Raw genomic sequence first — 21,382 nt, 5'->3', positions numbered from 1 at the left:
TAAAATATCATGATTTTCTAGCTGAAAATACTGTAATAGTCAGAAAGTTTAATGATTTCAAATTTTCCGTGCAAGGAAAAATTAAATCCAAACCGATTTCAAACTTTGCTCAAATGGTGGCATTTGTACTTCAAAATGAACAGTTTTGCAACCATGCACAGTTGATGGACATTGGGGGAACCTTTCTTCCATCCAGTGCGGACTGTGAGCAAGGTTTTAGCCTTATGAATCAACTCAAAAACAAGTTGAAAAACCATTTAGGTGAATGTCATTTGGATATGTTAGGGAGAATCAAAAGCCATCATAGAACCATAGAACATTACAGCACAGAAACAGACCTTGTGGCCCTTCTTGGCTGTGCCGAACCATTTTCCTGCCTAGTCCCACTGACCTGCACCTGGACCATATCACTCCATACACCTCTCATCCATCTACCTGTCCAAGTTTTCCTTTTCCTTTTCTTTGAAATTTATTTTTTATTGAATTTCATCATTAAACATTTCCATAAGATGTATTTCAGATACTGTACATTTTATATAATATTTGTCACAAATCTCCACATAATATTTATCTGACAGAAAGGAGAGGAAAGAAAGAGCAATCAAAAGAAGAAAACTATGTACAGAGTAGGGAGTGATCTTTTTTTTACAACATATTTATTGACTTGTGAGAATAAAATCAGGCCTATGAGGTGTTATGTAGTTAAACCATTTTTCCAGTATGAATAAAATTGTTCCAACTTATGATTAACAGATGCTGTTATCTTCATTTTTAAATGTCCATTGTAATTTCAATCCATACATTTAGAGTTGGGCTTTCCTGTGATAACCATTTCCTGGTAAGGGTCTTTTTACCAGCCACCAGCAGTACATTCATTAAATATTTATCTCTTTTCAACCATTCTTGAGGTATATACCCAAAATACATAACGCCCCTGTTTACTGGAGAAATTGTGGAAATCAAAATGCAAACCATTATCGTATTTTCTGGGAATGCCCTGTTATCAAAGACTATTGGAATGGGATACATAATGTCCTACAAGATATCTTTAAATGTGAAATACCCTTTGAAAGTAAGACCATATCAATTGGATGGAAGTTCTATTAGTCTAGATAGAGTTTACAAAGAATGGGTAAATGCCAAAGACAGGAGAGAGAAAAAATAACTGAGTGACCTAAGTATGTAATTTTGTTGTTATTCTGTGCAGTTTTATGTCAAATATTTTGTAAACCTACATAAACTGTGCCATGTGTGCATTCAGTGCACACATACTTTTGTCACAGGAAAAAAATTTGCACAATGTAAGATTTTTGCGCACACTGACTACTAAAAATTAGAGGGAACATTGGTTGGGAGAGGTCATAGTTATTGGAAGGGAAAGACAGTGGAATGTAAAGTAGTAAAAACTGGGCCCTTGTATAAATAGCTGCAGCAGAATCGCAGAAACTGAATTGCGTTCAATGGGAAAAGTTAGGTGAGGAAAAATGAAGATGCTTTGGAAACAATGATCCAAATGAACATGACAGAAATGAAAGAAAATGGAAGAATGTATTGGGGTCCTGGCAGAAAATGCATGGAAGGAAGTGTTACCAAGGTTGGCATCAGAGTTGGTGGCTACATACAACCAATGATGGAAAATCTATTGAAGACATTGAGAGAGTTAGGCTGAGGAAGGGAAACATCAGAGACGAAGGTAGAGCTGGGGCTGAAATTGGAAATAGTTTGTTGGAAATTTTACAGTTGATAATAAAAGCACAAGTGGTACCCACAATCATCATCATACTGAAGAAAGAGGATGGCAGGACTGGAAGATATAATGTCAAAGAAAACTACTAAAAGGTAGTTATAGCTTTAAGAATAAACCCAAGACTCATGAATTTCCAGAGCAGTATCCATTATTTGAACCTAATGAATAGAATTACAGGACCATTGTTCTTTATTTTATCCCAGTTATAAAATTACATTATTTTTGTTGAGTACTTTATTTCATAATGTAACCTTGAATCTATGCCTCAGGACCGCAGGAAGACTGAAAGTTAATTAACATTGGCAACATGATTGAATCTATATAAAACTGCTGCCTGCATGCAAGTCAACATGGGTGAGTCGATGCTCATAAAGGCGCTGTTTCACTGGCAACCCCTTAACTAGCATGTGATTTTCAACTTGTGGTACAATTTACTCGTTTTACAGTGAATGAAATCCAAGTTATTTTGTCTAACATTTGGTCCAATTTCTTCCAGTAAATTAAATGCATACCCTGCTTATCAACTGCATGAAATATAATAGAAAAACAACTGCAGTCGCTGCTGGAATCACAGCAGATTCTTGATGGGCAGGATTTCCACCAGAATTAGGCACAAGCACAGCAAAATCAATGGAAAATGAGGTGCACAGATATGGCAGTTCTGTCTCAGTCCTGCTCACCCAACCTGGAACATCGGGCAATCAAATGTCACCCATTTTATCTGCCGAGGAGTTATTCCACCATCCTCCTGGTAGCGGTGTACATTCTGATCCTGGCCAGCATCAGGCAGGCACTGGTGGAACTGAGTACTGCGATAAGCAGTCATGAAATAGCTCACCCTGATGCCTTCCTGATCACCAAGGATTTCAACCAATCAGCTTGAAGGTGCCACAGCAGCATAGTAGTTAGTGCGATGCTACTTACAGCACGGGGTGTTGGAGTTCGCAGTTCAATTCTGACACCGTCTATAACAAAGTTGTATGTCTTATAACATGCAGGCTTCCTCTGGGTTATTTGGCTTCTTCCCATATTCCAAAAGCATACTGTTTAGTAAATTAATTCATCACTATAAATTGTCCTGTGATTAGGCGAGGCTTAAAAAGTGGGTTGCTGGCTCAATGGGCCAGGAGGGCCCTTTCCACGCCGTATCTCGGAGATTCAAAGTATATTTATTATCAAAGTACTTATGCCGTATACAACTTTGAGATTCGTCTTCCCCACACTGAAACAAAAAAGAAAATCACGGAACTCGTTCAAAGAAAGACATCAAACTCCCAACGCGCAAAGAAAAAGAACAAATCGCACAATGGCAAAATAAAATATTGAGCGAGAAACACAGAATATAAAACATCAAGCACACAATCATTGAACCAGTCCAGGCATTATTCGGTTCAGATCAATCCAGCTCTGTGCTATTTGTTAATTTCAGGCCATAAAGCCAGTCTGCCTGATTAAAATAGCAATGAAAAAGTGACTAGAATCCAGAAACACATCATAATGTGAACTACAGAGTCCAATTCACAGACCGCGTCGATGAAACCTTGCCTAAGACCCTGGACTCCAATACCAACCTCTGGCGGAGAGAGGGGGAGAGGGGGGAGGAGAGAGGGGGAGAGAGGGGGAGAGAGGGGGGAGGGGAGAGGGGGGAGAGGGGGGGAGAGAGGGGAGGGGGGAGGGGGAGGGGGAGAGGGGAGAGGGGAGAGGGGGAGAGAGGGGAGGGGGAGGGGGGAGGGAGAAGTCTCCAATTATAGCAGAACCACATTTGAAAGAAAAAGAAGTGGAAGTAGTAAAATGTAAAGTCTGTGGCTACCATCAACATATCACCTGTGGTATCAGAGGAGCCAACACACTTGACCACTGTTATACCACCATCAAGAACGCAATCCATGCCATTCCGCATCCACACTTTAGAAAGTCCGAACATCTGGTACAGGCAGAGACTAAAGACCGCAGCACCAGTGCTGAGGACCTAAAAGGTATGGGCAAGGGAGGTGCAGGAGCGCTTACACGACTGCTTTGAGTTGGTGAACTGGACAATATTCAGGGATTCATCTTCAAATCTGAATGATTATGCCACAGTTATCATACACTTTATCAAGACCTGTGAAAATGAGTGTGGGCCTTCAAGAACATACCAGACATGCCCAAACCAAAATCTGTGAATGAACCAGGAGATTTGTAGTCTGCTGTGGACTAGATCTGAGGCTCTTATGAATGGTGATCCAGAACTTTACAAGAAGTCCAGATATGGTCTATGGAAGACTATTTTAGGAGTGAAAAGATAATTCCAATTGAAGTTAAAGTCAGAATCAGGTGCACACCAGCTCTGGCAGGGTTTACAGGTCATTACTTCTTACAAGGTGAAACCTCACATCACGTGAGGGTGTGACACTTCACTCCCAGAATAGTTCTATGCCTTTTATGCACACTTTGAAACTGAGAATAAAACTACACCTGTGCAAATCCTGTGATCTCTGTCTTGGAGTCTGACATCAGATCATTTTTCAAGAGGGTGAACCCTCGCAAGGCTTCAAGCCCCAAAGGTGCACCTGGTAGGGCACTGAAAACCTGTACCAATCAACTGACTGAAGTGTTTAAATACATCTTCAATCTCAAAATGCTGCAGTCAAGAGGTTCCCATCTGCTTCAAAAGGACGGCAATCATATCAGTGCCCAAGAAGAGCAGGGTGAGCTGCTTCAACGATTATTGCCCAGTTTCACTCATACCTACTGTGATGAAGTCCTTTGAAAGGTTGTTCATGGCCAAATTCAACTCCTAAGCAAGGACTTGGACCTGCTGCAATTTGCCTATCTCCACAATAGGTCTACAGCAGATGCAATCTCACTGGCTCTCCACTCGGCATTGGATCACCAGAATAATAGCAATATGTACGTCAGGCTGCTGCTGATTGATTACAGCTCAGCGTTCAACACCATCAGTACTAATCAACAAGCTCCAAAACCTGGGTCTCTGTACCTCCTCTTCAACTGGATCCTTGACTTCTTCACCAGGCGACCACAATCAGTGAGGATCAGAAGCAACATTTCCTCCTCACTGACAACACCGGTACACCTCAAGGATGCGTGCTTGGCCTACTGCTCTACTCGCTATACACCCACGACTACGTGGCTAGGCACAGCTTAAACTATAAATTTGCCAATGACATAACTATTGTTGGTAGAATTTCAGATGGTGATGAGGAGGCGAACAGGAATGAGATAGATCAGCTGGTTGAGTGATATCGCAATAATAATCTTAAACACAATGTCAGCGAGATCAAGATATTGTGGACTACAGGAAGGGAAGTCAAGGGAACACACACTATCCTCATTGAGGGAGTAGCAGTGTAAATAGTGAGCAGTTTCAAGTTCCTGAGTGTCTACATCCCTGAAGATTTAGCCTGGTCCTCACGTATTGATGCAATTACAAGGAAGACACAATAGCGGCTATATTTCATTACGAGTTGAGGAGGCTTGGTATATCACTGAAGGTGCTAGTAAATTTTTCTCAACAGATGTATCATGGAAAGCATTCTAATTGGTTACATCACTTCCCTCTGGTATGGAGGGGCCACTGCACAGGATTGGAAAAAGCTGCAAGAAGTTGTAAACTCAGCCAGCTCCATCATGGCTACTAGCCTCCCCACCACTGAGGGCATCTTCAAAAGGAGATGCCTCATCAAGGTGGCATCCATCATTAAGGACCTCCGTCGATCAGGACGTACCCTCTTCTCATTACTATCATCAAGGAGGAGTTACAGGGTCCTGGAGACGTACACTCAACGTTTCAGGAACTGCTTCTTCCCCTCTTCTGCCATCAGGTTTCTGAATGGACAATGAATCCATGTACACTACCTCATTATTTTTTGCTTCTTTTTTGCACTACTTAATTCTTTTCTTATTCACCTTCCAGATTTCTTGCTTGTGCTAAACTATTAAAATTCATGGATTAGTTTGAAAAAGTTCTAAGATTTGCATTTCAGAAAAATATAACCAACTGCTTCCACCTGAGTTCTAAAATTAAGTGGTAGTAGTAGTTCAGGCGTATTTCTGAAAAGAGCTACTCTATGAAGTCAGAGTTCTCATATTCAATCTTCTGAAAGATAATGTCAGCTATTTGAAGCAAAATAATGTTCCACTGCAGATTACAGCCTGAAGTAGTATCATTTCAGCAACAGAAATGATACACAAGTAGGTCAATAATTGCAGAAGAATAAAGTATATGTAATCCTTGATCTGCTATCAGGTGCAGCGCAACCTGATTATGTTCTTCCTGATCGTCAGGAACATATATTTAGGTTGAAAACCTTTGATTGAAGACTTCAGTACTATCTGTGAGTTGCTAAGCAACAGGAATTGCTAAGCTAATGCAATTGATGCTATTTCTTCTTTCTTCTGACAGGATTATCTGTAAGCAACTGTCAAGCTGCCCCATTGTCCTAATGTCTCTTTCAATTGGCCAGGATTTATAAATAACTTGCTTCATTCTGCCATTTTGGTAACTACAGGGTGAACCAGAGCTTGCTGATATAGGGGTACACCAAACTCTGATGATTAAACAGGGGAAACGCATTCCATTTGTGTCTTTACCTTTGTTCTCTATAAGGTAACAAGACTTCAAAGATCATGAGGACTATTTTCCATGGTTTGTTATTTTGTTGCAGCCTCAGCTGATTGTTTCAGTATGCAGTTTGAACAGGAAGACAATCTGGAGTGCACAATTTCACAGCAATTCAAGGTGAATCCTATCCTCAATTCCCAGAAATAAGTTAAAACATTCGCATTCTTAAACTCACCTTATAGCGATCTTTCCACCGGCTTGTTGACTTTAAATTTGTAAGACGCATATCAACACAGCGCTCATCCAAATAATTCAGTGATTTCAGGATTTCCTTTGCATATTTCTTCGTCCTTCTTCCTTCTGTTGGAGGCCACAGTGAAGAGAACAAAAAGATGATAAGATGCCAATGATCAGAGCGAGGCAATTCTATAGTCCCCCAATATATTGTCGACTGACTCGAAAATGTTATCGTATCACAGAGATTAAGTTACTGGGCTAGAAATGCACAGGCCTTGTTTCTTGACACAGAGGCATTATCTCTGGCTGGTTCACTAATGAACAAGATTATGTCAGACATTCCTGCTTTGCTCCCAATTTTTCCTATAACAACAGTCAACTCTTGCAGTTTCAGAAGATCAAATCAACCAGGAGGCCTGGATATTGCAACGTCCTGCAAAGTGGAACTTGCAGTGAGGAACAACTGTACCTCAGACAGTGAATCTCGAACACCTGATGGGCCTGAACTGATAGTTGATGTCAAAGGCCTTGATAACTATTACTAAATGTCTGTCCAACGGACATAGAAGTTAAAATAAATACTAAAGAAGTTTAAAATACCATAATCTGATAAGACTAAATTGAAAGCAAAGTAAAATAAAGGTAAATTAATAAACCGGTTACTTCTAATGACATTTTTGATTAAGGTCATTAATCCCACATCCTTGACTCAGAAGCTTGCCACGCCAGAGTGGGAGATGGTGCATGCCTGCTCTTGGGCTCCAATTCATTTCAAACTCCATACTGGAATGTGCAGGCATCGGTGTCTAAGAAAACATGCCCATGAGAACAGTATCTCTGGCAGCTCTCTACGGAAACGGCAACTAAAGATAAAGATGATTTGGCTCCATGCCTTAAAGGAAAGAAATTTGCTGCCTTTATCTTAGCTGTTTTACATGTGATTTCAGACGCACATAAATGTTCATACCCAACTATCGTCTGAAATAGCCCAGCAAACTGAGGGTACTTAAAAACAGACATTTTTTTTGTCTCATCAGCAATTGCCACATCCCATACTGAATGAAAAAGTCTGATTTTTGCAAATTTTATATGTAATTTGCAATAAAACCACAACTAATATCCTTTCTCTGTTCCCCTGATAAGATCATTTTGGGAGCCAATACTCAAACTGTTTGCAGATCTTGTGCAGATGGCTCCCTGACAATGATCCAGGGGAAGAATCAGGCTTCATCTCAGTCATGGTGAAACAATGGCAGCACATGTAAAGTTAGATTTAAGTACATTCAGCTATCAGTGACTTGTAACATTAACTCTTGTCTCTTTCCTGATACGTGTTCCTAGTATGCACCATTTTTACTTTAGAACTCTTTGTAACTATTAGTTTGGAGGAATTGTTTGGATTGAATTATTTGGAAGAAGTGCAAGAACAACCAAACAAAGTCATTACCAACTATTAACATAAGGGGCTGTTGAATCTTTATTAATTTATTATATCACTAACAGGTAACAAGTTGAGCTATCAACTTCAGTGCAACAGTAGGTATGAGCAAAATGAATACAAAAGAGTACACATCCTACAAAATAAGATGACTATAATTTGGCCCAATGTTTACAGAGGTCTACAGACCCCTCAGTTAATGGTAGGGGTCCATGGCAAAAAAAATTGTTGGGAACCCCTGCTTTAAAAGAAGGAAACTTGCTGTATTTACCTAAACTGGGATAATATCTTACTTAAATTTCAATGATAAAAAGTTATGCTGTCAAGATTGAGATAGTTGTATTGCATATGGAGAACTTTAACAGTGAGAAAGGTCAAAGTTTTATCACTTTAAAATGAAGTAATTTATAAACAGTTCCACACAAAATTACACGCGGCTCAGTAAAGAAACAGCAGATCTACAAGTTGATTAAATGTATTAACAAATAATAAAACTGTTTAGAATACTATATAGAAAAGCGCATTACATAATCTGAACAATAGATTGAGTCATCAATTCTCCTTTCAATCTTTTTTTCCAATTTTCCTTTTGGCCTCTTACATCAGACGACTTATTCTGGGCTACAGTAAGAAGGCTCTGGCATCACCTGATGGTCATTCTCTCAGCCTGAACACACAGGTAGTATTTACTGCGCTGACCAGCATGGCCATTTCTGGGGATGGCGAGAAATCAAGTGCTTCTGAATCACATAAAAGCCAGGATTGGCAATGGCAACATATTAACTCCCCTGAGTAATAGTAATTGTAAACGTGGTCTCCTAATTATTAGTTCAGCTGACTTAATGCATAACTGGAATAAAAAAGATTGTGCACATTCCTTGTTTGTATAGTTCCATAAGAAGCAGCATCTTTATCCCATGAACCAACAAGAAGTTTCCTCTTCTCATTATATACTTATACTCACCATACAAAGATTTAAGGAAATTGGTATCAAATGCATTGATCAACAAAGCTTTAACAACTCTTTGGAAGTGTGAGTAGAGATCACGGATGCGGACTGTGAATATAAAAAGAAAAATAAATTTAGATAGTTCCCTGTTTCTTAACCTTAATTTTAATGCAAACAGATTCATGTAGACTAGGGGGGAACATTCGTATGGCAAAAAGTATACCAAGGTCATTAATATATCAACATTGGAGAAGCTTCTGAGCATGAAATTCCTGGGACAGGTTCATTCGAGTGGTATTACAAAACACCATAGTAATCAGCTTAAGGTTGGAGATTGAATAAAGGTGCAAATTGTGTGCATTTCCTGTGGGTAATGATGGTTTCCTACATTCAAGCTTCTTAATGGAACAAATATCAGCAACAAATATCTTGTTCTGGATGCTGTTGAGGGGGATGACCTGACAGGGGACGCCCATGGTGACCGGGTCTCTGGCACTGAGCCTGGCGCTGTTGTGCAGGAGAGAAGGAGGGAGAAGAGGAATGCGGTAGTCATAGGGGATTCCATAGTCAGGGGAACGGACAGGAGATTCTGTGAGCCTGATAGAGATACCCGCATGGTGTGTTACCTCCCAGGTGCCAGGTTATGGGATGTCTCGGATCGGGTCCTGAATATTCTGAAGGGGGAGGGTGAGCAGCCAGTTGTCTTGGTACATGTTGGTACCAATGACATAGATAGGACAAAGGAGGAGGTCCTGAAGAGAGATTTCCAGGAGTTAGGAAGGAAGCTGAGAAGCAGGACCTCCAGGGTAGTAATCTCGGGATTGCTACCTGTGCCACGTGCTAGCGAGGGCAAGAATAGTAGGATCAGGCAGATGAATGCGTGGCTGAGAGACTGGTGCAGGGGGTAGGGCTTCAGATTCTTGGATAATTGTGATCTCTTCTAGGGGAAGTATGACCTGTTCAAAAAGGACGGGTTACACCTGAACCTGAAGGGGACCAACACCCTGGCGGGAAAGTTTAATAGAGCTGTTAGGGAGGGTTTAAACTAATTTGGCAGGGGGATGGAAACCAGAGTGATAGGGCTGAGGAAGGAGAAAACAGAAATAAATCTAAGATAGTGAGCAGTAAAGATGTCCAGGAAAGACAGGCAGGTGATGGGGCAAATTTGTAGCTATTGGGATGAGTTGCAGTGCAATAAAGTTGCAATGAAATCAAAGCGAAAAGTACCAAATATTGGTCTTAAGGTGTTATGCTTAAATGCATGCAGCATAAGGAATAAGGTGGATGATCTTGTCGTACAGCTACAGATTGGCAGGTATGATTTTGTGGCCATCACTGAGACGTGGCTAAAGGATGCAGGTCTCTGGGAGCTGAACGTCCAAGGATACACGGTGTATCGGAAGGATAGGAAAGTAGGCAGAGGAGGAGGCGTGGCTTTATTGGTAAGAAATGATATTAAATCATTAGAAAGAAGTGATATAGGATCGGAAGGTGCAGAATCTTTATGGGTTGAGCTAAGAAATAGCAGGGGTAAAAGGACCCTGATGGCAGTTATTTATAGGCCTCCAAACAGCTGCAGGGATGTGGACTACAAATTACAACAGGAAATAGAAAAGGCTTGTCAGAAGGGCAGTGTTATGATAATTGTGGGGGATTTTAACATGCGAGTGGATTGGGAAAATCAGTTCGGCACTGGATCTCAAGAGAGAGAATTTGTAGAATGTCTGCGAGATGGCTTTTTAGAACAGCTTGTTGTTGAGCCCACTAGGGGACCGGCTGTACTGGATTGGGTATTGTGTAATGAACCGGAGGTGATTAGAGAGATTGAGGTGAAGGAACCCTTAGGAGACAGTGATCATAGCATGATTGAGTTCACTGTGACATTTGAAAAAGAGAAGCCGAAATCTGATGTGTCGGTAGTTCAGTGGAGTAAAGGAAATTACAGTGGCACAAGAAAGGAACTGGCCAAAGTTGACTGGAAAGGGACACTGGTGGGAAAGACGGCAGAGCAGCAGTGGCTGGAGTTTATGCGAGAAGTGAGGAAGGTGCAAGACAAGTATATTCCAGAAAAGAAGAAGTTTTCGAATGGAAAAAGGATGCAACTGTGGTTGACAAGAGAAGTCAAAGCCAAACTTAAAGCAAAGGAGAGGGCATACAAGGAAGCAAAAATTAGTGGGAAGACAGAGGATTGGGAGGATACTAAAAGCTTTTTCAAGTATATAAAGAGTAAAAGACAGGTGAGAGTAGATACAGGACCGATAGAAAATGATGCTGGAGAAATAGTAATGGGAGATAAGGAGATGGCAGAGGAACTGAACGAGTATTTTGCATCAGTCGTCACTGAGGAAGACATCAGCAGTATACCGGACACTCAAGGGTGGCAGGGAAGAGAAGTGTGCGCAGTCACAATTACGACAGAGAAAGTACTCAGGAAGCTGAATAGTCTAAAGGTAGATAAATCTCCCGGACCAGATGGAATGCACCCGCGTGTACTGAAGGAAGTAGCTGTGGAGATTGCGGAGGCATTAGCAATGATCTTTCAAAAGTCGATAGATTCTGGCATGGTTCCGGAGGACTGGAAGATTGCAAATGTCACTCCGCTATTTAAGAAGGGGGCAAGGAAGCAAAAAGGAAATTATAGACCTGTTAGCTTGACATCGGTGGTTGGGAAGCTGTTGGGAGTTGATTGTCAAGGATGAGGTTACAGAGTACCTGGAGGCATATGACAAGATAGGCAGAACTCAGCATGGATTCCTTAAAGGAAAATCCTGCCTGAGAAACCTATTACAATTTTTTGAGGAAATTACCAGTAGGCTAGACAAAGGAGATGCAGTGGATGTTGTATATTTGGATTTTCAGAAGGCCTTTGACAAGGTGCCACACATGAGGCTACTTAACAAGATAAGAGCCCATGGAATTACGGGAAGGTTACATATGTGGATAGAGTGTTGGCTGATTGGCAGGAAACAGAGTAGGAATAAAGGGATCCTATTCTGGTTGGCTGCCAGTTACCAGTGGTGTTCCACAGGGGTCCGTGTTGGGGCCGCTTCTTTTTACATTGTACATCAACGATTTGGATTATGGAATAGATGGCTTTGTGGCTAAGTTTGCTGACGGTACGAAGATAGGTGGAGGGGCTGGTAGTGCTGAGGAAATGGAGAGTCTGCAGAGAGACTTGGATAGATTGGAAGAATGGGCAAAGAAGTGGCAAATGAAGTACAATGTTGGAAAGTGTATGGTTATGCACTTTGGCAGAAGTAATAAACGGGCAGCCTATTATTTAAATGGGGAAAGAATTCAAAGTTCTGAGATGCAATGGGACTTGGGAGTCCTTGTACAGGATACCCTTAAGGTTAACCTCCAGGTTGAGTCGGTAGTGAAGAAGGCGAATGCAATGTTGGCATTCATTTCTAGAGGAATAGAGTATAGCAGCAGGGATGTGATGTTGACGCTCTATAGGCGCTGGTGAGACCTCACTTGGAGTACTATGGGCAGTCTTGGTCTCCTTATTTAAGAAAGGATGTGCTGACGTTGGAAAGGGTACGAAGAAGATTCACTAGAATGATTCCGGGAATGAGAGTGTTAACATATGAGGAGCGTTTGTCCTCTCTTGGACTGTATTCCTTGGAGTTTAGAAGAATGAGGGGAGACCTTATAGAAACATTTCGAATGTTGAAAGGCATGGACAGAGTGGATGTTGTTCCCATGATGGGGAAGTCTAGTACGAGAATGCATGACTTAAGGATTGAAGGACGCCCATTCAGAACAGAAATGCGAAGAAATTTTTTTAGCCAGAGGGTGGTGAATCTATGGAATTTGTTGCCACAGGCAGCAGTGGAGGCCAAGTCATTGGGTGTATTTAAGGCAGAGATTGATAGGTATCTGAGTAGCCAGGGCATCAAAGGTTATGGTGAAAAGGTGGGGGAGTGGGACTAAATAGGATAAAATGGATCAGCTCATGATAAAATGGCGGAGCAGACTTGATGGGCCGAATGGCCTACTTCTGCTCCTTTGTCTTATGGTCTTATAATCTGGGTACAGTATAGAAGACCACGTATCTGGATTTGGAGACCAGAGTAAAGAAAAACTGGGGTAGCTCTAGAACTGAGGAGAATGTTACCTCTGCATCTGTAAATACTATAAGGTTTCCAGGATACAGGAAATGCAGGAAAAAGCACAGAAGAAGAGCTAGATGGAGAGGAGAGGTATGGGGTCCTTGCTTCATTTAGAATGAGCAGAGTATTTGGTGCATTAGTGTGGTGGTTACAAAGACTAAGGAACTAAGTAAAAGTTACATTACATCCTTGCTCTTACATCCTAGTCTTCTTGAAATGAATGCTAACATTGCATTTGCCTTCCTTACCACCAGCTCAACCTGCAAGTTAACCTTTATGGAATCCTGCACAAGGACTCATAAGTCCCTCTGCACCTCTGACTTTTTAATTTTCTTTCCATCTAGCAAATATTCAATGCCACTATACCTTCTACCAAGTGCATGATGAAACACTTCCTAGCACTATATTCCATCTGCCACTTCTTTGCCCACTCTTCCAGTCCGTCCAAGTCCTTCTGCTTCTTCACACTAGCTGCCCCTCAATCTATTATTGTATCATCCACAAAGCTAGCCATAAAGTCGTCAATTCCATTATCCAAGTTGAACAAAATGCTATATCAATCACTACTTAAAGAAAGAGAGGCATGCTGTTTCATTGCTGCCAGTTAAAGAACCTCAGTAGATCATCCGGGATATCTTTTTTCCAAAACTTTACTAATACACAAGCTAAACACAATGTAGCTGATGTGTCTTTAATTTAATTTCAGTTATCTGGAAAATCAGCAGCTTGGGTAACTGGTTGAGGATAACCATTGAGTGGAAAAGGGAATGTGGGGCAATTATGAGACTGAGAAAACAACAACTGTTACAGCAGAGACAGGACAGTGGGAAGGACTCCATCCTCTTATGGTAGAGGGCACCCCTGCTCCTGTGGACTTGTAACAAGAATTTCCAGTGACATTGAGCACACGCATGTCTTCACCTTTAGTCCAAACCATCGTATCACATTTAACTGTGCACCCCACCCTCCACCCTCAGTGAAAGCTACAAGCAACCTACAAATACACTATGATGTCATACCCTTCATACAGGCTTCTCCAGAAGTGGACAACAGGAGATGTTCAGTTCATACACTCAGTGGCCACTTTATTAGATGTTCAGTTCATACAGTCATTGGCCACTTTATTTAATATCCGATGGTCACTGAGTTCATGGCCTTCTCATGCTGTAGCCCGTCCACTTCAAGGTTCGACGTGTCGTCTGTTCAGAGATGTTCTTCTGCACACCATTGTTGTAACGCGTGGTTATTTGAGTCACCACAGCCTTCCTGTCAGCTTCAACCAATCAGCCATTCTCCTCTGAACTTTCTCATTAACAAGGTGTTTTTGCCCACGGAACTGCCACTCATTGGATGTTTTTCTTTTTGTTTTTCACACCATTCTCTTAAATTCTAGAGACACTTGGGTGTGAAAACCCCAGAAGATCAGCAGTTTCTGAGATATCCAAACCACTCCAGCTAGCAGGAATAATAATTCCTTGGTCAAAGTCACTTAGATCACATCTCTTCCCATTCTGATGTTTGGTCTTAACAACAACTGAACCTCTTGACCTTGTCTACATGCTTTTATGTATTGAGTTGCTATCACATGATTGGCTAATTAGATATTTGCATTAACAAGCTGGTGTACAAGTGTGCCGAATAGAGTGGCCACCAAATGTACATGCACACATCAAACTGACTGTGCCTGTCCAGTGGGCAGTTATCACAAGACACCTTGAATGTCCACCAGTGCTCCATTCTCGCCAGGCTGTTTGCATGTAACCATTAGGTCAACAGCAGATGCAATCTCAATTGCTCTCCACACAGCTTTAGACCATCTAGACCACACAAACACCTACGTCAGGATGCTGGTTCATTGACTATAGCTCAGCATTTAATACCATTATTTCCACAATCCTGATTGAGAAGCTGCAGAATGTGGGCCTCTGTACCTCCCTCTGCAATTGAATCCTTGACTTCCTAACCGGAAGACCACAGTCTGTGCGGATTGGTGATAACATATCCTCCTGGTTGACGATCAACACTGGCACACCTCAGGGTGTGTGCTTAGCCCACTGCTCTACTTTCTATATACACATGACTGTGTGGCTAGGCATAGCTCAAATACCATCTATAAATTTGTTGACTATACAACCATTGTTGGCAGAATCTCAGGTGGTGACAAGAGGATGTACAAGAGTGAGATATGCCAACTAGTGGAATGGTGCAACAGCAACAACCTGGCACTCAATGTCAGTAAGACGAAAGAGCTGATTGTGGACTTCAGGAAGGGTAAGACGAAGGAGCACATACCAATCTTCATAGAGGGATCAGGAGTGGAGAGAGTAGGCAGCTTCAAGTTCCTTGGTGTCAAGATCTCTGAGGACCTAACCTGGTCCCAACATATCGATATAGTCATAAAGGCAAGACAGCGGCTATACTTTATTAGGAGTTTGAAGAGATTTGGCATGTCAACAAATATATTCAAACACTTCTGTAGTTCTACTGTGGAGAGCATTCTGACAGGTTGCATCATTGTCTGGTATGGAGAGGCAACTGCACAGGACTGAAAGAAGCTGAGGAAGGTTGTACATCTAGTCAGCTCCATCTTGGGCACTAGCTTACAAAGATCCCAGGACATCTTCAGAGAAAGGTGTCTGAGAAAGGCAGCATCCATTATTAAGGACCTCCAGCACCCAGGGCATGCCCTTTTCTCACTGTTACCATCGGGTAGGAGTGAAGGCACACACTCAGCGATTCAGGATCAGCTTCTACCCCTCTGCCATCCAATTCCTAAATGGACTTTGAAGCTTTGGACACTACCTCACTATTTTTTTTAAGTATACAGTATTTCTGTTTTTGCACATTTTAAAAAATCTATTCAATATATGTAATTGATTTACTTGTTTATTTATTATTAAGTTTTATTTTATTTAATTATTATTCTCTCTCTCTGCTAGATTATGTATTACCCTGAAATGCTGCTGCTAAGATAACAAATATCATGTCACATGCCAGTGATAATAAACCCGATTCTGACTGACTTTCAATTCTTCACTGAGGCTGCCTCTCAGGGTTCAGGATGCCTTCCTTCCACTCCTATTTCCTGGCTAATGAGAGAGCTGCAAACTCTTTCTCAAATAAGATGGGAGTGTCTGGTGTTGTGGACAAGCAGATAGCATATGTTTATTGTCAGACTCATCAAGCAATGCTTCATATGTTTTTCTTTAAATTTTAATTGTTAGCAAAGCTAATTGCATCTTGCCATATTTAAAAGTTCCCAAATAACAGTGGCATGCTGAATGCTGAACTACTGCCAAGCACAGAGAATTTGAGCTGTATAAGTAGAGGAGCAATTAAATCCATACAAAAGTGACCATGGTATAAAATAAGAATCAATATCAAGTTCAGTATTATTCCAGACAAACACAGATACTTCTGAGCTTATGAATGTTTGTTTTATGCACCATATACGAACAAATGTTTGAGAAATTGGCAGTTGATCTTGCCAGCTGCTATAGGACTGCAGGCAGTTTATGTCTTGGGGGAACTCAGTTTGCAGCTGTATTGTAAAATGTTTGGGTTACAAACAACTTAAATTCTGGTTTAAGATGGCACTGGTGATGCCCAGCAACAACTAACTGGAAAAATGCAACACTTAAGAAAATTAAAAATCAGTAAGATTTTTATTGACAAAAATCAGCAAGTAGGGAATTGTTCATTTAAGAAACATCTGAATTTATGTTTGCACTTATCATATTAATATAGTAATTGCCTCTTGCTTTCTAATTATACTAGAATAGGAAGGGCAATTTCAATGTAAAAGCCAATATTACTTACAGTTGGGCAGATATTTTTCCAGGACAAATTCATTATGGTTTGATGTTGTCGTTTGCAGATCTTTTTCATCAGATACAATGAAGTCTTTTAAACTGTCATTTTCCCACTCTGTTTCTGAGCTATTTTCCACTTGGGAGAGAGATGATGTGTCAGACTCTTCATCTGATATCTGATAAGCAGATGCAGGTTAATGTCACATCTTGAAAATCATGAAACTGACAAGATAATGTAACTTATGCATTCCTATACAAGGCTGCTTCATTATCCTACCTAACCAATTTAGTTAGTACACAATAGGACTAAGTTTAAAAAAAACATGGAAAATTCACAATGGATATGCTATATATTGGATTAGTTTGGGGAAAACTATCGAAGTATTTTGGATTCAGTATGGTGAAATAAAGGAAATCATCACCCTTGATCTTACTCCCAGTATTGCGAAGCTCCTTTTCACTTCATGTGTCAATAACTTGCATGATGGAATTGTTGATTTTGTGGCCAAGCTTGCAAGTATGAGGGGTGATTGATAAGTTCGTGGCCTAAGGTAGAGGAGTCAATTTTTAAAAACCTAGTACATTTATTTTTCCAACATAGTCCCCTCCTGCTGTTTGCATGTGGCCAGGTGGTCTAGTGATCTGAAGGTTGCTAGTTCGAGTCTGAGCTGAGGCAGCGTGTTGTGTCCTTGAGCAAGGCACTTAACCACACACTACTCTGCGACGACACTGCTGCCAAGCTGTATCGGCCCTAGTGCCCTTCCCTTGGATAACATCGGTGGCGTGGAGAGGGGAGACTTGCAGCATGGGCAACTGCCGGTTTTCCATACAACCTTGCCTAGGGCTGCGCCCTGGAAATCTTCCAAGGCGCAAGTCCATGGCCTCACGAGACTAATGGATGCCTATAAGTCCCCTCCTACATTTGCACACTTAGTCCAGCGGTCGTGGAGCATACGGATCTTGGACCTCCAGAAAGTGTCCACAGCATGGGTGATAGAAAGTTTGTGGCCTAAGGTAGAAGGAGATGAGTTATACAGCTCTCGTTACATGCATATGCAGTTCAACTCTGAGTGATTATGCAAAAAGTTTGAAATTAATAACTCATCAGGGGTGATTGATAAGTTCATAGCCTAAGGTAGAAGGAGATGAGTTATTAACTTCAAACTTTCTGCATAATCACTCAAAGAGTTGAACTGCATGTACATGTAGTGAGAGCTGTATAACTCATCTCCTTCTACCGTAGGCCACAAACTTATCAATCACCCCTGCTGTGAACACTTTCTGAAGGTCCAAGATCCGTATGCTCCACAACCGCTGGACTAAATGTAAATGTAGGAGGGGACTATGTTGAAAAATAAATATGCTAGGTTTTCTAAAATTGACTCCTTCTACCTTAGGCCATGAACTTATCAATCCCCCCTCGTACTATAAAGGTAGGCGGAGGGGTAGGTAGGGTTCAGAAAACAGAGAATCTGCAGAGGGAGAAAGGACAAAGAAGTGACAAATGGAATATAGTGTAGGGAAGTATATAGTCATGCACTTTGGCAGAAGGAATAAAGGAGAAGACTATTTTCTAAGCAGGGAGAAAATTTAAAAATCAGAGGTACAAAGGGACTTGGGAGTCATCATGGAGGATTCCCTAAACGTCAACTTCCAGGCTGAGTTGGTGGTAAGGGAAGCAAATACAATGTTAGTAATCATTTCAAGGGGGCTAGTACATAAGATCAAGGATGTAATGCTGAGGGTTTATAAGGTATTGGCCACTGGCAGTTTTAGGCCCCTTATCTAAGAAAAGATGTGTTGGCATTGGACTGAGTCCAGAGGAGGCTTACGAGAATGAAAGAATTAACTTATGAGGACCATCTGATAGCTCTGGGCCATTTAGAAGACTGAGGGGGGATATCACTGAAACCTATCAAATATTGAAAGGCCTAGATAGACTGGATGTGGAGAAGATATTTTCTATAGTAGGTGAGTCTAGGACCAGAGGGCACAACCTCAGTATAGAGGGACGTCCATTTAGAACAGAGATTAGGAAGAATTTTAGCCAGAGGATGGTGAATCTATGGAATTCATTGCCACAGATGCTGTGGGGGTCAAGTCGTTGAGTATATATAAGGCAGAGGTTGATAGATTCTTGATTAGTCAGGATGTCAAAAGTTTTGGGGAGAAGGCAGGGCAGGAGAATGGGGTTGAGAGATATAATACAAGAGCCACAGTGGAATGGTAGAGCAGGCTGGATGGGCTGAATAGCCTAACCGTGCTCCTATGTCTTATGGTCTTATAGTTATATGACCTTGTTTCTGCTTTAACAGCACCCAACAGACTTTACACAACACCTTCAATATGATACACATTCCAGAGACCCACTCTGGATTTGAATTTGACAAGTCAAGACTGAGCGAAAGGAGGAGACATTATGAAGAACTTTACTGAAGAAATGTGTTTTTAGAAAACAAAACATACAGAGATTAAAGAAGGGAATTCTAAAAAGTAGAAATCAAAATGTTGAAGGTTTCATTCCTACTGTTGAAGGAAAGGTCGGACCAAAAGAAGATGGACCAGAGAACCAAATCAAGCTACATTAGGTTGTATAGATAGAATGGAGAGGATGGAATGGAAGGATCAGCAATAAGAAAGTGTACTTTACACTTGGGCACAAGAAGTCACAACAGAGCCGCAGTTTACACTTGAGTGCAAGATACTTCATAATGAGATATGTACAGCAGAATGTGATAGAGAGCAACACTAAATAGTCTATAGTAGTTATACCTAAAGGTGAGAGGAATGAGGAATGGCTGAGATGATAAATTATGGAGATGAAAGTATTTGGTTTTATTTAAAGAAGGTTTTATGTCTGAAGAAAGCCTGAGACTGAACAGAAATTCAGTGACGTGGACAATCTGGCTTGTCCTAAAATTGGTGGAAGAATGAAATATTTGACAATGAGCAAGAGTAAAAAATTGTTAGTGATTAATTAACCAATTCTTTGAATGAAACTAACCTCAGTTAACTCTAACGTACTACTAGTTGTGCTTTGAGACCTTTTCTTCTGTGATAAACGTGTCAGCTCCAACTGCCGTTTCCTTTTTCGAGAAATTGCAAGTTCTTTCTCTAACTGAGTATCTTCATCAATCTTTACACTGAAACTAGCATCCAATGGCTGTTCCTCACTATTGCTTTCTTCATCTTGTACAAAAATACAGCGTGACTTGGCTTTTACCTTCCTCACTGGCTTGCTATAAATCTCACTATCTGAACTGCTCTCACTCTCCATTAATGGATTACTTAAACATAAACGCTTCTTCCGAATAACACATTCGTCATCTGAGCTTTCTGTTGTTTTATTGGCTGGGTTTTGATCATTATAATCTTCTGTGGTGCCATTCTTTAATTCTTTATCTTTACTTTTTTCACATGAAGACTCCTTTTCTTCATCTGAACTATCTATTGTATTGTTTGCTGGGTTCTGCTCATCTTCTGAGGCACTAGTCCATGATTCTTCATCCTCACTCTCTTCATAGGAAGACTCGCTTTCCTCATCTGTGTCACACATTTGAGAAAGTGAAGCCATCCTTGTGCGCCTTCGATCAATACGTGATTCAGGCAAACATTGACGTGTGCTTTTTCTTGTTCTGTATTTACTGATTGCAGAGGCCATTGCATCTGATTAAACATAATGAGATAGCATGAAATAATAAATCAATTAGCAGCAATACTATAATCTTTTTACTTACTATTATGAATTTGGCTTTTGGTTCTGGGGGAAATAAAAGAAAGCACACTGCATTTATGTTATACATTTACTCAAACAAAAAGCTTCCAAATCAGAATTGTATGTTGTATGGATGAAACAAGGATGGGGAAATTCATCAGAAGATAGCCAATGAGAAAATCGTGAAGATTTCCACAAACAGAAATATGCAAATATTAGCATTCGCTTTGACAGGGCTAGAATATTAGATTATATTAGATTAGTTTAGATTCAACTTTATTGTCATTGTGCCCAGTACAGATATAAAGCCAATGAAATGCAATTAGCATCTGACCAGAAGACTGCAAATAAAAAGTAAGCACTACAGCATACAAATATAAAAGTACTGAGACAGTACAATACGGATGCAATACTGCTTCGCGCTGTGATGTGAGGTTCAGCAGGGTCACAGCCTTAGGGAAGAAGTTCTTCCTGTGCCAGCTGGTGCGGGAGCGGAGGCTCCTGTAGTGCCTACCAGATGGGAGGAGAGTAAAAAGTCCATGGTTAGGGTGAGATGCATCCTTGATAATGCTTTTGGCCCTGCCCAGGCAGTGTGTATGGTAGATGTTCTCAACGGTGGGCAATTGGGTGCCGATAATTCGCTGGGCAGTTTTTACCACGCACTGGAGTGCTTTGCGGTCTAATATGGGACAATTGTCATACCACACTGAGATGCAGTTAGTGAGTATGCTCTCAATGGTACTGTGGTAAATGTTCGTCAGTATCCTGGGACAGAGGTGAGCTTTCTTCATGCTCCGCAGGAAATAAA

At 41.0% G+C, this 21,382-nt stretch overlaps 1 protein-coding gene across 2 annotated transcripts in view; it reads right to left on the bottom strand.

Annotated features, from left to right (window-relative positions):
- The window catches only part of ccdc82 (coiled-coil domain containing 82), a 117,651-nt gene that overhangs the window by 85,354 nt on the left and 10,915 nt on the right, over positions 1 to 21,382 (bottom strand). For both annotated transcript variants that reach the window (XM_063053816.1, XM_063053817.1), the window contains exons 2-5: positions 19,864 to 20,525; positions 16,867 to 17,035; positions 8,948 to 9,040; positions 6,544 to 6,668 (exon numbers count right to left, since the gene is read on the bottom strand). In XM_063053816.1, coding sequence (XP_062909886.1) covers positions 6,544 to 6,668; positions 8,948 to 9,040; positions 16,867 to 17,035; positions 19,864 to 20,520 — 1,044 coding nt within the window. In that variant the 5' untranslated portion in view covers positions 20,521 to 20,525. The remainder of the gene's footprint in view (positions 1 to 6,543; positions 6,669 to 8,947; positions 9,041 to 16,866; positions 17,036 to 19,863; positions 20,526 to 21,382) is intronic.

This window comes from Mobula hypostoma, chromosome 7 (assembly GCF_963921235.1).
Source record: "Mobula hypostoma chromosome 7, sMobHyp1.1, whole genome shotgun sequence".
In the NCBI taxonomy this organism is placed as follows: Eukaryota; Metazoa; Chordata; class Chondrichthyes; order Myliobatiformes; family Myliobatidae; genus Mobula; species Mobula hypostoma.
The sequence above is the reverse complement of the archived record's forward strand: the minus strand, read 5'-3'. Positions and strand labels throughout refer to the sequence as shown.